This window comes from Lipotes vexillifer, unplaced genomic scaffold (assembly GCF_000442215.2).
Source record: "Lipotes vexillifer unplaced genomic scaffold, Lipotes_vexillifer_v1.1 scaffold395, whole genome shotgun sequence".
Lineage (NCBI taxonomy): Eukaryota > Metazoa > Chordata > Mammalia > Artiodactyla > Lipotidae > Lipotes > Lipotes vexillifer.
Window position 1 is genome coordinate 7,446,199 of NW_006797390.1, and position 15,645 is coordinate 7,461,843.

The window sequence follows — 15,645 nt, forward strand, 5'->3', positions numbered from 1 at the left end:
GCTGACCAAGAAGTATGAGAGAACTTGAATTTTCTTATTTCAGGCCTTATCAGTTCTTCTGTTGTTGCCCAGTATACTAAGGAGGGAATGAATAGTTGCTCCAAATGTTAGTATATGAGCACATTTTCCTGTCCACAAGGTCCTCTGGTGTATAAAGTGGTTTGATAATTATGTATTGGTAAGTATTTAAATGAGAAGTTGTTGCAGAATAAACCTAGTTGCTTTAAGTTATGGTGATTGGCATTTCTAAAATTGAGTGGCTAAGAGATCAGAAATCATGACAAGGTAGCCCTCTAGTGGTTAAAATGAAATTGAAGCTTATTGACAAGCTTTACCCATTTATTTTATCACCTCATATTGGGCAGTTTTTGCTACAAGTATGCACATATTGTATCAAATGCAAATTGTATTGTGACATTTATCACTAGATAATTTCATTTCCCAAAGCATCAGAAATTGAAGCCCAAACATCTAGACCTCATCCCTTTCAGGAATATGAATAGGTCAAATGCAGAAATTCCCTGTATGCCTTTGGAGTCCCATGTCTCTTAAAGTATCTATTTGTACTCAGATAGGAAACTAGAGTAACTTTTATGGTGTAAATTTTTTGTGGAAGAATTTGATTGTGAAAAATTGTCTCTGTAGTGTGTATTTATTCTTTATAACCTTCTGTAGTTAATGCTACTGAGCTGATTAATCTCAGATCTTTGAAACATAGTCTTGTATTTCCTGGATGTAGAAAATCCCGGATGCTCTTGGATGCTCAAAATTAACATGTTGAAAAGCCAACAGATTATTTCCCTCCTCCACATTCTAATTTTCCCATCCAACTTTTCTAATATTTATGGCAGCATCTTTATGCTAGTTGTCCACGCTTCTTGTTATTCACATGCCTGTTTCTTTTCCTAGACTGTGCTCTCTAGCACTGTGCCTGAAACTTGATAAATATTTAAATGAATTAAGGAAAATTCTGTGGTAGTAGTTGTTTGTATATCTGCATCTTGAGATTCTTTTTCTGGTTTGAATGCTTAGTGGGTTGTCAGTATGTCAGTAGATAGAAATAAAGTTAGTTTTTTAAAAAAATTTTTGATGAAATTCATATAACATAAAATTAACCTTTTTAAAGTGTACAGTTCAGTGACATTTATTACATTTACAATGTTGTGTGACCACATCTGTCAAGTTCGTAACATTTTCATCACCTTAAAATAACACAACACACCCATTAAGCAGTTACTCCCCATTACCCTTCCCACTTAGTATATTTTCTCATTAATTGCACATGATCTAAGTTTCTAACCATTTTCTTTTAAGTTTAAAGTTCTTTTTTCCCCATCATTATCTGTTTCAGTTTCTGAGCCTCAAAGCAAAAGCAGCAAGAGGTAAAGTAGAAAGCACTAGACTTAGAGTAGGAGTCTGCTCTCTGCTCTGACTTTGACCAGCTGTGATTTAGGGCAAGTAGATCCCCTTTTCTGGCCCTCAGTTCTCCATGTGTGAAATAAGTGCACTAGCTGATCTCTAGGATTTATAGATGGGCATTTTTTTTTTTACTCTGGTAAAAACATATAAAATTTACCATCTTAATCATTTTTTAAAAATTTATTTTTTCTTATTTTTGGCTGTGTTGGGTCTTTGTTGCTGCGTGCAGGCTTTCTCTAGTTGTGGCGAGTGAGGGCTACTCTTCTTTGCGGTGCACGGACTTCTCATTGCCGTGGCTTCTCTTGTTGCAGAGCACCAGCTCTAGGCGCGCGGGCTTCAGTAGCTGTGGCACGCAGGCTCAGTAGTTGTGGCACACGGGCTTAGTTGCTCCGCAGCATGTGGGATCATCCCAGACCAGGGCTCGAACCCGTGTCCCCTGCATTGGCAGGCGGATTCTTAACCATTGTGCCACCAGGGAAGCCCTTAATCATTTTTAAATATATAGTTTAGTTAAATATATTCATGTTGCTGTGTAACCAATCTTGAGAATTCTTCATCTTGCAAAACTAAAACCCATTAAACAATTCCCGTTTCTTCCTTTGCCCCAGCCTTTGGCAACCACCAACTATTTTCTGTCTCTAAGGATTTATCTGATCAAGGTGTTTCATATAAATGGAATATAAAATACGTGTTTGTGTTTGGCTACTTTCACTTACCATGTTTTCAAGGTTCATGTTGTAGCATGTATCAGTACTTCATTCCTTTTTATGACTAAATAATATTTCGTGGATATACCACAATTTGTTTATCCACTCACTTATTGATAGACATTTGGGCTGTTGCCACCATGAACATTTGTGTACAAGTGCTTATTTGAGTACCCGTTTTCATGCCTTTTAGATACATGTATACCTTTGAGTAGAATTGCTGAGTCATATGGTAATTCTGTGTTTAACTTTTTGAGGAACCACCAAACTGTTTTCCACAATGGCTGAACCATTTACATTCCCACTAGCAATGTATAAGGGTTCCAATTTTTCCATATTCTTGCCAACACTTGGTTTTTTTGTTTGTTTGGTTTTGGTTTTTTAATAGCCATCTTGCTGGCTGTGACATGGTATCTCATTTGATTTGCATTTCCCTAGAGAGTAATGATGTTGAGCATCTTATCATGTGCATGTTATACATCTTTGGAGAAATGTTTATTCAACTCTTTGCCCACTTTGTCCATTTTTAAATTGGGTTGTTTGTCTTTTTGTTGAGTTGTAAGAGTTCTTTATATATTCTGTAAGCTAAACCCTTATCAGGTACATGATTTGCAAATATATATTTCCCATTCTATCTATATATTCTTTTCACTCCTTAATGATGTCATGTGATGCACAAAGTTTTAAATTTTGATTAAGTCCAGTTTATCTGTTTTTTTTCCCTAGTTGCTTGTGCCTTTAGGGTTATATCTAAAAATCCATTGCCAAAACCAAGGCCATGCAGATTTACCCCTAACTTTTCTTCTAAGAGTTTTATAGGCTTAGCTCTTTCATTTAGATCGTTCCATTTTTTGAGTTAACATTTGTGTATGTGTGAGGTGTGGGATCCAACTCCATTCTGTTGCATGTGGATATCCAGTTGTCCCAGCACCATTTGTTGAAGAGACTATTCTTTCCCTGTTGAATGATCTTGACACCCCTGTCAAAAATCATTTAACCATAGATGCATGGGTTTATTTCTGGACCCTCCATACTATTCCACTGTTCTATGTATCTGTCCTTATGCTAGTACCACAATGTTTTCATACTACAAAACCTAGCTTTGTGATATGTTTTGAAATTGGAAAAAGTGAGTTCTCCAATTTTGTTCTTCTTTTTTGATATTGTTTTGGCTATTTGGGGCCCCTTGTAATTCCGTATGAACCTGAGGATTAGCTTTCCATTTCTGCAAAAAGGCTGTTAGAATTTTGATTGCATATGTAGATATAATCAAATCTGTCTGTAGATACATCGAATCTGTGGGTCACTTTGGCTAATATTGCCATCTTCACTATATTGTTTTCCAATCCATGAACCCATCTCTCCATTTTATTTAGGTGTCCTTTAATTTCTTTCAACAGTGTTTTCTAGTTTTTGGTGTATAAATCTTGCACTTCCTTGGTTAAATTTATTCCTAAGTATTTTATTCTTTTGGATGCTGTTGCAAATGGAATTGTTTTCTTGCTTTCCTTTTCAGGTTGTTAATTGTTGGGGTGTACAACACAACTCATTTGTGTGTGTTGATCTTGTACTCTGGCAATTTTGCTGAATTCGTTTATTAACTCTAGTTGTGTGTGCATGTCTGTATGTATTCTTTAGAATTTTCTATATATAGGATCTTGTTATCTGCAAATAGAGGGAGTTTTACTTCTTCCTTTCCAATTTGGGTACCTTTCTTTTTCTTGCCTAATTAATCTGGCTAGAGTTTCTAGTACAACACTGAAGAGCAGTGGTTATTCTTGTCTTATTCCCAGTCTTAATGGGAAAGCCTTCAGTGTTTCACCACTGTTGTATAGCTGTGGGTTTTTCATAAATGCTCTTTGTCATGTTGAATATATTCTCTACTATTCTTAGTTTGAGTATTTTTTTTTTTTTATCATGGAAAGGTGTTGGATTTTGTCTGATGCCTTTTCTGCATGAATTGAAATGATCATGTTGTTTCCCCCTTTGTCCTATTAATGTGATACCTCACTCATGTAATCGAAACTGTTAAGATATAGAACATTTCCATCATCTCAATACATGCCCTTAAACCTCTTCCTAGGCAGCCCTTTCCGGGCAGCCCTTTCCTCACCCTCCAGAAGTAACTCTGTTTTTATATATATTTTTTAAACCATAAAACCAACTTTCACCATTAGTTTTCTGTAATTACCTCATATCCCACCCAAGTGAAGCAGAATTTCATTTTTAAATTTATTTTTAAGATTTTGTATTAGTTTCTGTATTAGCTTTTTGGTTAAACTCCACTTGTGTGTGTGTGTGTGTGTGTGTGTGTGCATTTGAAATATCTTTTTTAGTGGCTGCTTTAGATACTGCATTTATATCTTTAACTTTTCACAACATGCTTGATACTGTACAATTTCATGTAAAATAAAGGAAACTTGCAAAAATATAGGCCCGTGTATTGCTAGTATTTATACTTTATGCTGTAATTTTCATATGTTACATTTATTGTTTAGATCCTGTAATACAATGTTATAGATTTTCCTTTAAGTAGTCATATGTAACATAAAGATAGTAATAGGAAAATGTAGTCTTTTATATTTACCATCAGTGCTCTTCATTTTTTCCCTGAATATTTCCAGATGAAATAGCATCAGAACTCAGTTAATCAGAAATCTCTGTCCTGTTCTTTCAGCATTAGCTGGGCTGCTTGGACTCTGCTACACACACACACATATTTCAGAGGTCAGCCAGAGATTTAGGCGGAGTGAATATACAGAATTTGGAGATGCCCTTCTATACCTCCTTTTTTTTTTTTTTTTTAAGTAAATTCTTTGCAGGGCAGACGTTTTTTATGAGGGGATCTCATTATTGGCTAAAATCATGGGAGTATAACTTTGTTTTCAAAAACTTGGCAGGACTGAAAAGAAGCAGGATTAATGCCTCTATTTTTAAAAAGCAAAAGGGAAGTTCATAATGTCCTAATCTGGAACTTTACCTGAAAAAGAATCACCAAATCATTTCTAGAATAATCTGTAGTGAATACAGTGTTGGGAACCTATCTCACTTGACAGAATAAGTCCTGTCAAACTGATTCATTTCCTTCCATGAAAGAGTAACAAGATTTTAGTAGATTGAGGGGAAATGATAAATGTAACCTATATTTTATTTAGCAAGATGCTCGAACCTGTTCCATCCAACATCTTGGTCGATAAATTCAGAAGGTTTGGGGATTGCATTAGATGTCCAGCCCATGTCCCCTGCATCGGCAGGCGGACTCTCAACCACTGCACCACCAGGGAAGCCCTATACCTCCTTTTTAAAAAAAAATTTTATTTATCTTTTGGCTGCGTTGGGTCTTCATTGCTGCACGTGGGCTTTCTCTAGTTGCGGCGAGCGGGGGCTACTCTTTGTTGCGGTGCACGGACTTCTCATTGCAGTGGCTTCTCTTGTTGTGGAGCACCTGCCGTAGACACTCGGGCTTCAGTAGTTACGGTGCGTGGGCTCAGTAGTTGCGGCTCACTGGCTCTAGAGCACAGGCTCAGTAGTTGTGGCGCATGGGCTTAGTTGCTCGCGGCATGTGGGATCTTCCCGGACCAGGGCTTGAACTGTGTCCCCTCCATTGGCAGGCGGATTCTTAACCACTGTGCCACCAGGGAAGCCCCTGTACCTCCTTTCTGGGATTACACACCACCCCCACCCTCCAACCCCCTACCCTGCCTCCTTTACTTTTTAGATCTCTGCTGTCCAACAGAACTTTCTGTGGTGATGGAAATGTTCTGTAATCTGCACCATCCAAAACGGTAGCTACTTGCTACAATGCAGTTGTTGAGCACTTGAAATGTGACTAGTACAACTGGGAAATGAAAATTTTTTATTTTAATTAATTCATTTACATATGAATATTCTTGGGCTTCCCTGGTGGTGCAGTGGTTGAGAGTCTGCCTGCCGATGCAGGGGACACGGGTTCATGCCCCGGTCCGGGAAGATCCCACATGCCGCGGAGCGGCTGGGCCCGTGAGCCATGGCCGCTGAGCCTGTGCGTCCAGAGCCTGTGCTCCGCAATGGGAGAGGCCCGCATACCGGAAAAAAAAAAAAAAAAGAAGAATGTTCTTATTTGTCTAGTGAATATTGTATTGGACAGACTGTCATTGTAGAAAGTTCTGTTGAATAGCATTGTTCTAGACCCTGAGGTAATCTTGAACTCTATCCTCGTATTCATTCCTCAGCCATTAATGCTCCAGGTTTCAGTCCAGGTTTGAGCGACCCCCACAGACTAGTGCTTTCCCTTTTCCCTCGTGTGTACTCCCTTCCAGTTTATGCCTGATTTTGATTCCTCCAGAGCTTTCTAGTAGTTGTGTGTGTGTGTATTTACTAGAGTTTATAATTATATCTGCATCCAATAAGAGTTGCTTCACCATTACCAGAAGTCGAACTCTGCCTCTTAACTTTTAAATCATTTTAGCAGTGATCTAATTTTAAGGAATTTATTTTTTGTGCTTTGTTATCAGAATTTGCTTGCCAACTACTTATTATCCTATCCCCTTTAACCTTACTAAAAGTAGCACTAACCTAAGCTTACTGAATCTTAATATTCTGAACTTGATATTCCCATCTCAGATATGCTAGAATTTAATGGAATTCTTCAAAGTAATAAATGCATATCATTGATAACCTGTTTGGTGTACCTTGCCTTTTCTAGGTACCTGAAAAGGTTTAAGGTGATGAAGATCAAAGTTCTGAGAAGCTGGTGCCGTCAGATTCTTAAAGGACTTCAGTTTCTTCATACTCGAACTCCACCTATTATTCACCGGGATCTTAAGTGTGACAACATCTTTATCACTGGCCCTACAGGCTCAGTCAAGATTGGAGACCTAGGTCTGGCAACCCTGAAGCGGGCTTCTTTTGCCAAGAGTGTGATAGGTATGTTTCAGGTGTACCTTGCAGTCTCACTGGCTTTCTGACATTCCTTTTATTTAGAAACCTGACCTTGTCAGAGCTTTTATTATGTGAAATAAACCTTCAGAAATTCAGAGCTTGAACCCAGGAAGTGATGTGGAGTTCTCTGTTTCTTTGCCTCTAGAATCATCTTGAAGGCCATTGTTTTGTAAAATTATATGAAGAGAAGTAAGGTGAACTTTGCCGACAAAACATTATGTAATATTTGTTAACCTTACTGAGTCATGTCATTGATACTTAGTATCATATACTTATTTATATAACAGATAAAGTATGTTACTTTCCCCGTAAAAGAAATTGAATTTATATATAATTTAGTTTCTGAAGAAGTCTGTTGGATATATGCATATTCAAAAATATCTGCCTGTTAAAACTTTATTTTAAAATGTGAAAATATGATGGTTCATTGTCAACTTTTTTTTACTCCTACTCTTCAGAAGATATACCTGAAACAGTTTTTAGCCTCAGTACTATTGACATTTCGGGTTGGCCAGCTCTTTGCTGTAAGGACTGACCTGTTCACTGTAAGATGATTTAGCAGCATCTCTGGTCCTACTCACTGGATGCCAGTAGCATGCCCCCTTGCCCACTTTCCCCTAGTTGTTACAACCAAAAATGTCTCTGGACATTGCTAGATGTCCCCTATAGGGCAAATCGTCATTCTTGAGAATCACTGATCTATACAACAAGTCTGTCCTTTCAGCCTTTAACTGTAATGTTAGAGAGTTGTAGCTGGAAAAATAATTTAATGCTGATTATTTTATAAGCTTTCACTTTCTGAAGAGGGTATGACAGTTTGAAAACTTGAAATCTTCACAAACACTCTACTCTCCCCAAAGGTGATGACAATAACAACAGCAAGAAAGCCATTCTTTTTTTTTTTTTTTTTTTTTTTTTTTTTTTTTTTTGTGGTACGCGGGCCTCTCACTGTTGTGGCCTCTCCCGTTGCGGAGCACAGGCTCCGGACGCGCAGGCTTAGCGGCCATGGCTCATGGGCCCAGCCACTCCGCGGCATGTGGGATCCTCCCGGACCGGGGCACGAACCCGTGTCCCCTGCATCAGCAGGTGGACTCTCAACCACTGCGCCACCAGGGAAGCCCAAGCCATTCATTTTTAAGTGGGCTAGAATCCTATGTTTTAATAAGAAAAACAGTGAACACCAGTAATTTGCACATCCTTACAAAATAGTGTTCCTGGGAAGAGTTATTTTAAAGATGAATTTCCTTTTTGCCCTCCTTATAGGAAACAGTTCTTTGATTGTCTTTGACATCTTAATCTCTGTCCCAAGAGGGTTTTTTCTTATTTCTTTTTTTGTTTAAACCATAGTGTGCAAGCCTGTTCTTAGAAATGTTCTATAATTTGAGGTATTTGGGCTTAATTTCTTTGGAAACATTGGAAACCTGGTGTGTGGAATCATACACTCACTCTATGCTCATTATTCAGTCTGAGAACTCAAGTGCAGACCGAATTATTTGTGTGTGTGTCTGTAGGATGTGCCTCACTACACTTCTTACATCTGCAGTAGGTTTGTGTACTGCAGGTGGGGTGAAGTGTGTGAAGAAAAGGGCTCTGGTGAGTGGCCTTTATAGACAATTACAGTTTATTTTATCCTTTTTAAAATGTATTGAATATCAGTGTTTTTTTACTGAAAAGCCGCCTTAAAAGTGAAACTGATCAGATGGAATGTTAATGGAAAGAGACTAGCTATTATATGAATGTTAACCTTACAGCTACCATACAGTAGGGGGCAGACAAGTATTTTGATCTTTTTTAACCCATCATCCTATCTTACAGGTAGATGCCATTATATCTACTTTATCCCTTGGTAGTCTCTTACCTTTTCCTTCCGTTTGTTTTCAATATGAGTTATATCATTTTATCTTTTATGCAAGGCTCTATTTTGACATTGTATAACACTAATCCATTTGAAACAGTAACTAAATAGACACTTGATCCTGTGCCAGTTTTTTATAAAGGAGTTGTAGTGTAAGATCTATAACATATTTGATGGAACAGACTAAGATGATGTCTTTCCTCTCCCCCCACCACCTACCTACCTTTCTTTCTTTTTCCTCCCTCACCTCTTACCCCTCTTCCACTTTCTTCTCTCTCACAGGTCAACCCCTCTGCTGTTGCCCTCCCCATGAATCTCAGCTTCTCCTCACACTGAGTCTGAATCATTCTTTTAATTTAAGGTACCCCAGAGTTCATGGCCCCTGAGATGTATGAGGAGAAATATGATGAATCCGTTGACGTTTATGCTTTTGGGATGTGCATGCTTGAGATGGCCACATCTGAATACCCTTACTCCGAGTGCCAAAATGCTGCACAGATCTACCGTCGAGTGACCAGTGTAAGTCTTGTCCTAACTGACTGGTGATCTTAGGCCACATCTAAGAAGCTGTATAACATCAAACAAACCATGCAAAAGGGAACAACACTAGAAAGCATCACATGGAGTTCACTGCTCATCTGTCAGTGTCTCGTGTCTCCTCTTCATATAAGGACTGGTCAGATTGAGCTGTGGCCACCCAGCTCCAGGTTGACCTCATTCTAACTAATTATACCTGCAGCGATCCTGTTTCCAAATAAGGTCACATTCTGAGAAACTGAGGATCAGAATTTTAACATATCTTTTGTGGGGGGGCGGGCAGGGGATGCAGTTCAACCCGTAACAGTTCATGGGTTCATCCAACAAATATTTAAGTCTCTATTATGTTCCAGACTTCTTCCTAGATCCTAGGTATTGAATATTATAGTTAAGTAAAACACAAACCTGTCTCTCAAGAGCTTATTACTAGGCAAAGGAGAACAAACAAGTAAACCAGACAGTTACCATAGTGTATAAAAGCAGTTATTCTAGGGATAGGTATGTAACAGAAGCACATAGAAGTAGTGCCTAATTGAGTTTGGACAGGTTAGGAAAATTATGTTAAATAAACAGGGAAAGACTAAGATAGAGTTGCATGTGAAAAATCTTCGTATGTCTACAGTTTGAAAACAGGAAAAAGAAGAGACAAGGGATAAGGGAGGAAAGTGAAAGTTTAGACTATATTTGAGCACTGGGGAACCATTGCAGCCACTATAAGACTTGGTAGGTGTCGTGGGAATTCCCTGGCGGTCCAGTGGTTAGGACTCCGTGCCTTCACTGCCAAGGGCCTGAGTTCAATCCCTGATCGGGGAGCTAAGATCCCACAGGCCACGAGGTGCAGCCCCCGCTCCCCCCCCCCCCAAAAAAAAAAAACACTTGGTAGGTGTCATAAGATCAGACTTAAATTTTTAAAAGATTCTTCTGGCTGCAGAGTGGAGGATGGATTTATGAGGAAACACTAGAAAGCTGAAAACCCAGTTAAGTGGCTATTGCACTAATCTGAAGGAATAACTGATAGACTGAAATAAGGAGTTAAAGTAGAGATGGCCAAAGTGGATGGACAAGAGATTGATTTTCTTTATGAATTTGAATTCAGTTAAGCTAACGTGTTCTTTTCCACCTAATATTTATGAAAACAAATAATAATGTGAAAATACCCTTTGTAAATACATATCTTCTTAAGGAGATCAAACTGAATATTAAACCTGATTAAGAGGTTAAATACATTAAATTTTAGGACTATAAAATTTACAATTTGTATGTAAAATGGTTTGTGTAATTTATTTACTAACTTACTGTCTATAACGTCTTCACTCCATCACACTCTAAACCAGGGATTAGCAAACTATGATCCATGGGCCAAATCCAGCCTCCTACCCATTCTTGTACAGCCCATGAGTTAAGAATTCTTTTTACACTCCTAAATGGTTGAGGGGGAAACCAAAAGAAGAATAATATGTTCTTTTGAAACCTATGAAAATTATATGAAATTCAAATTTCAGTGTCCATGAAGAAAGTAATGACACAGCCACTTATTTGTTTCTGTATTATCTATGTCTGTTTTCACATATTACAATGGCAGAGTTGAGTAATTGCAACAGGCTCTGTGGTTCAAAAATCCTAAATTATGTACTGTTTGGCTCTTAACGGAGAATGTTGCTGATTCCGATTCTAAACACATGACATCAGAAAGAGAAAAATATCGTATATTAACACATATATGTGGAACCTAGAAAAATGGCACAGATGAACCAGTTTGCAGGACAGAAATAGAGACACAGATGTAGAGAGCAAACGTATGGACACCAAGCGGGGAAAGTGGCAGGGTGGGGTGGGATGAATTGGGAGATTGGGATTGACATATATACACTAATATGTATAAAATGGACAACTAATAAGAACCTACTGTATAAAAAAATAAATAAAATTCAAAAATTCAAGAAAAAATCAGATTACACATGACACCAGAACTTCTTAAAAAATTCTCCTCTGAAGAGTTCTGTAACTAATTTCTAATCTGCAGAAGTGGTGATAATGTTCTACTAGAATGCTATTAGCCTCTGTACTTGGAGTAGGCAGGAGAATCTCAGTGTGAGCAAGTAGTTACTTAAATTATTAGCTCTGATAAAATAATTTGTGGGCAGTCTTTTCTCTCTCTTGAGAGTAGAACTATCACTTTAATTCTGTGGCGAAAACATAACAGGTTTTAATGTAACACCCATTTTTCACTGGCCATATTTATTCTTTCTATTGCCTAAGAATAAATAGCATCTTAAACCCAGTACTACTGCTTGCGGTGATCATTCTGGATTTTAAACACAAAGACTTATTAACAAATATCTTTCATTTACCTTCCAGCAGTACTGAATGTTTTGATAAGTGTATAGACCAGAAGAATGAAGTATCCATCAGATAGCCATATATTTAAACATTCTCTACTGTCTCTCAGCCACCAGCCTTCTTTGTGGGTCTTGCAATATTTCTACTTTGAAACTTGGTAGATTTTGTTATGAACCATCAGACAGTGCTTTGCTGTTAGAGACACTGCCTAGGCATTACCGGGTTGTCTAGTGATAGGTGTCTCTAATTAATCTTGTGAATTCCAATTCCTGACTATTCTCTAAACAAATAAAGGTTGGTACTTAAAATATCTCGAGGGATCATGGAATTTTAGTTTCTTTATGTAAAATGAAGTCTAAAAAATAACTCTGCTATTTAAAGAAATAAAGTTATAAATTATATGGTAGGACTGTTTTTTTTTTTAATGCAGAATTTATGGGTGACCTGTACTAAATTCTACCTTGTTCTATACCTTACCCACCAGATATGTTTAACTGGTTAAAAATAATGACTGTGTAGGTTAATGAGTAGGTTAAAATGAGTAGGAATGAGTAGGTTAAAAAATAGTGTAAACCCTATTGATTAAATCTACTCACCGGAGGCTCAGGGCTAAAAGCAGTGTTCTTTGGCTTCAGACTATCAGGCACAGCACTGCCATAAAATCAGATAAAAGTTTATATAAGCAATAATTTGATAAAAGTAAAGAAATTAATTTGATTTTTAAGATAATGCATTTGAGACACTGTCTAATCAACAAATGAATCTTTATTTGCAAATGCAAACTCCAGCTCAGTTGAGAAGAAAATCCCCTTCTCAAATGAAAAAAGTGTTTGGCGTTAGTTTAATAGACGCCAGAAAGACCAATATCACTGTTTCCATAGTCTTAGTGTACTATTTACCCTTTTTTCAGTTTGTCAATGGGTTGTGTTTTTTTTTTTTAAGATAAAGTTCACATACCATAAATTCTCCATTTAAATCATTTGAAGGTGTAAAATTCAGTGGGTTTTAGTGTATTTACAGTGTTCTGCAATCGTTACCACTAATGCCACTCCATCACCCCAAAAAAGAAACCCCACACCTGTTAGCAGTCACTCCACATTCCTCTTCCACCCAGCCCCTGGCAAGCACTAATCTACTTTCTGTCTTTATGGATTTGATTTGCCTGTTGTGGACATTTCATATGAATAGAATCATAAAATATATGGCCTTTTGTGTTACACTTTGTTTCTGTGTTATGCTTTGATTTAGTGTAACCATTTTTAAGGTTTATCCATGTTTTAGCATGAATCAGTACTTCAGTCCTTTTTGTAGCTGAATAATATTGCATTGTATGAATGTACCACATTTTTAATGTTCAACAGGTTTTATTTCTATTTCTGTAGTTTCTTCCTCCTTTTCTCATTGTTTAAACTGTTTGAACCTATAGCCACCCTCACCTCTGGAGAGGAATTGGGAACAGGAAGGATGAAATATACAGTGTTTTAAAAGGTATTGTCCTAGAGCCCGATTTATTAAATCTTTGTTTATAGTTTTGTGTTTGTAGCATAGCATATGGCACATTGTAGGCACTCAGTGATACTTTGAAGAATAAATGATTCAGTTAAAGGAATCCCACATATAGTCAAGTTAGACACTATGTCAGTCTGGGACAGTTGAGTTTACCCTGCAAAATAAGGTCACTTAGAAATACTAAATTATCCTAATAACGTGGAATTGAATAGTAGCAAGTAGAAACTGATACACTTTATATATGTACATATACAATATATTTTTGTAGAATGGGAAAAGCTATTTGGTACAACTAGAGCAGAAAACAATAACTTTAATAGAGTCAAAATTCCAGGACTAGAAAGGCATTTGAAAAAGTCATCTATTCACATGCTCTTCCATCAGTTCTCAAATCACTATTGAGATCTTTGCTGTGCAAAGTGCAGTCCCCACAACCAGCAGAACTGGCATCCTAGGACACTTGTTATTATAAAAATATAAAATTTTGGCTCCATCCCAGACGGATTGAGTCAAAACCAGCATTTTACAAGATCCAGAGATGATTTGTGTGTACATTAAAGTTTGAGAAGTGTGAGCTACAACAGTGATCACCTCAGGTCCCTTCCAGTTCTGTATACCTTATTTTTGGTTAAATTAAAAAAAAAAAGACTAAACATTGTATATCAAGCATTATTTGAATAAATTTTTGTTCCATTGTTCATGGAACCTTTTTACTAGCATTATAAGTAACCAAGTTGACTTAGAAATCTAACCCTATTTAATTGCATTTTTTTCTGCCTATTCAAGAGTTGCTTTTTAAAAACGCAAAATAGTAAGTCAAGCCGTGGAAAAGCTGGAATAAAAAGCTTGAGGAGTTAAGTCAGTTGGAACTTTTGGAACCCTTGGTCTCTGAGGATACTGCAGGCATTTACTTGTTCTTTGTTTTTCCTCTCAGCTGTGCAAACTGAGCTCTGTATTATCTACAGTCCGTTATTCTGTACTTCAGTTATTATATTCCTTATCTGGGAAACTCTGTCTTGGTTTCACTAACCTCCATTCCCATCTTCTGGCTTCCAATGAAGAGTAAAAAGGGCTATGTCCTTTTTTAATTTTCTAAAGTTTTTCTCATGTTTTGGGTGCTGAGATAAATGTGTGGGGAGTTTACCTTGATTATACAATGATTTATATGATTGTATAAGCATTAGTGGTGACTCTATTGAAATACACCTTGAAGTATTGTACTTTCCCTTAAGTTTGCTTTGGGTGTAAATTTAACTAATTTTGTAAAGGATATGTCAGCATTAATCTGCCTAACGATTGCACATTTATTAAGGAAACATGTTTGGTTATCCATCGAGAGATCATCAAACTCCCTAATGCAAACTGCCCCCTGCCACTCCAGATTCCTGGTTTCCATCCCAGATCTACTACGCTCCCCCTGTTTACCAATAGTAGTCAGTGAACTGCCCCCTCCTAAACTCACAAGGCCTCCTATGGGTTTGGCACTATCTTAGAAATGGGATACAAAGAAGAGTGTTTAACAGCTCAGGATTACTTTTTCACGTTTGAAGATCACAGAACTCTAGTCAGTTGAATCATAAACTCTAGTTCTCAGTTTCTTTTCAATTTATTTTATCGATTATTCACTTACTTAACAGCCATTAGTTAGGTGTCTTCTGTGTGCCAGGTTGAGGATACAGCAGTGAGCAAGATACATGCTTCAGTGTTCATTCACCTTCTTGTAGGGAAGGTAAACACTGAAGTAGTAAATACAATAAAGCACGTGGATTTTAGAGACATAATGAGGTGCAGGGTTTTGATCTCATTGAGAGTCAGAGACAGTATTCCTGAGAAAGTTGGTTTAAATTGAGAGCTTTATTGGCCTGTGTCAGGGATGCTAAGGCAGATCTGTACGAAGGAATGAGCCAGTAACCCCAGTCATCTGGAGCTCTTTACCAGAAATATTTATAGGGTTCTTTTTTTTTGGCTGTGTTGGGTCTTCATTGGTGCACATGGGCTTTCTCTAGTTGCGGCGAGCGGGGGTTACTGTTTGCTGCGCTCTGCGGGCTTCTCATTGTGGTGGCTTCTCTTATTGCAGAGCATGGGCTTTAGTAGTTCCAGTGTGCAGGCTCTAGGGAGCGTGGGCTTCAGTAGTTGTGGTGCGCAGGCTCAGGAGCCGTGGCACATGGGCTTAGTTGCTCCGCGGCATGTGGGATCTTCCCGGACTAGGGATCAAATCCGTGTCCCCTGCACTGGCAGGTGGATTCTTAACCACTGCGCCACCAGGGAAGTCCTAGGATTCTTGAAGAAAGTCATGCCAATATTGTTGCCCCTTCAGTATTTCCATCATACTCAACCTCTGTCTTATTAATATACTAT

At 37.8% G+C, this 15,645-nt stretch overlaps 1 protein-coding gene across 3 annotated transcripts in view; it reads left to right on the plus strand.

Annotated features, from left to right (window-relative positions):
* WNK1 (WNK lysine deficient protein kinase 1) overlaps nucleotides 1-15,645 on the plus strand; it is a 135,398-nt gene that overhangs the window by 63,403 nt on the left and 56,350 nt on the right. For all 3 annotated transcript variants that reach the window (XM_007469472.1, XM_007469473.1, XM_007469474.1), the window contains exons 3-4: nucleotides 6,811-7,031; nucleotides 9,263-9,420. In XM_007469472.1, the coding sequence (XP_007469534.1) occupies nucleotides 6,811-7,031; nucleotides 9,263-9,420 (379 nt within the window). The remainder of the gene's footprint in view (nucleotides 1-6,810; nucleotides 7,032-9,262; nucleotides 9,421-15,645) is intronic.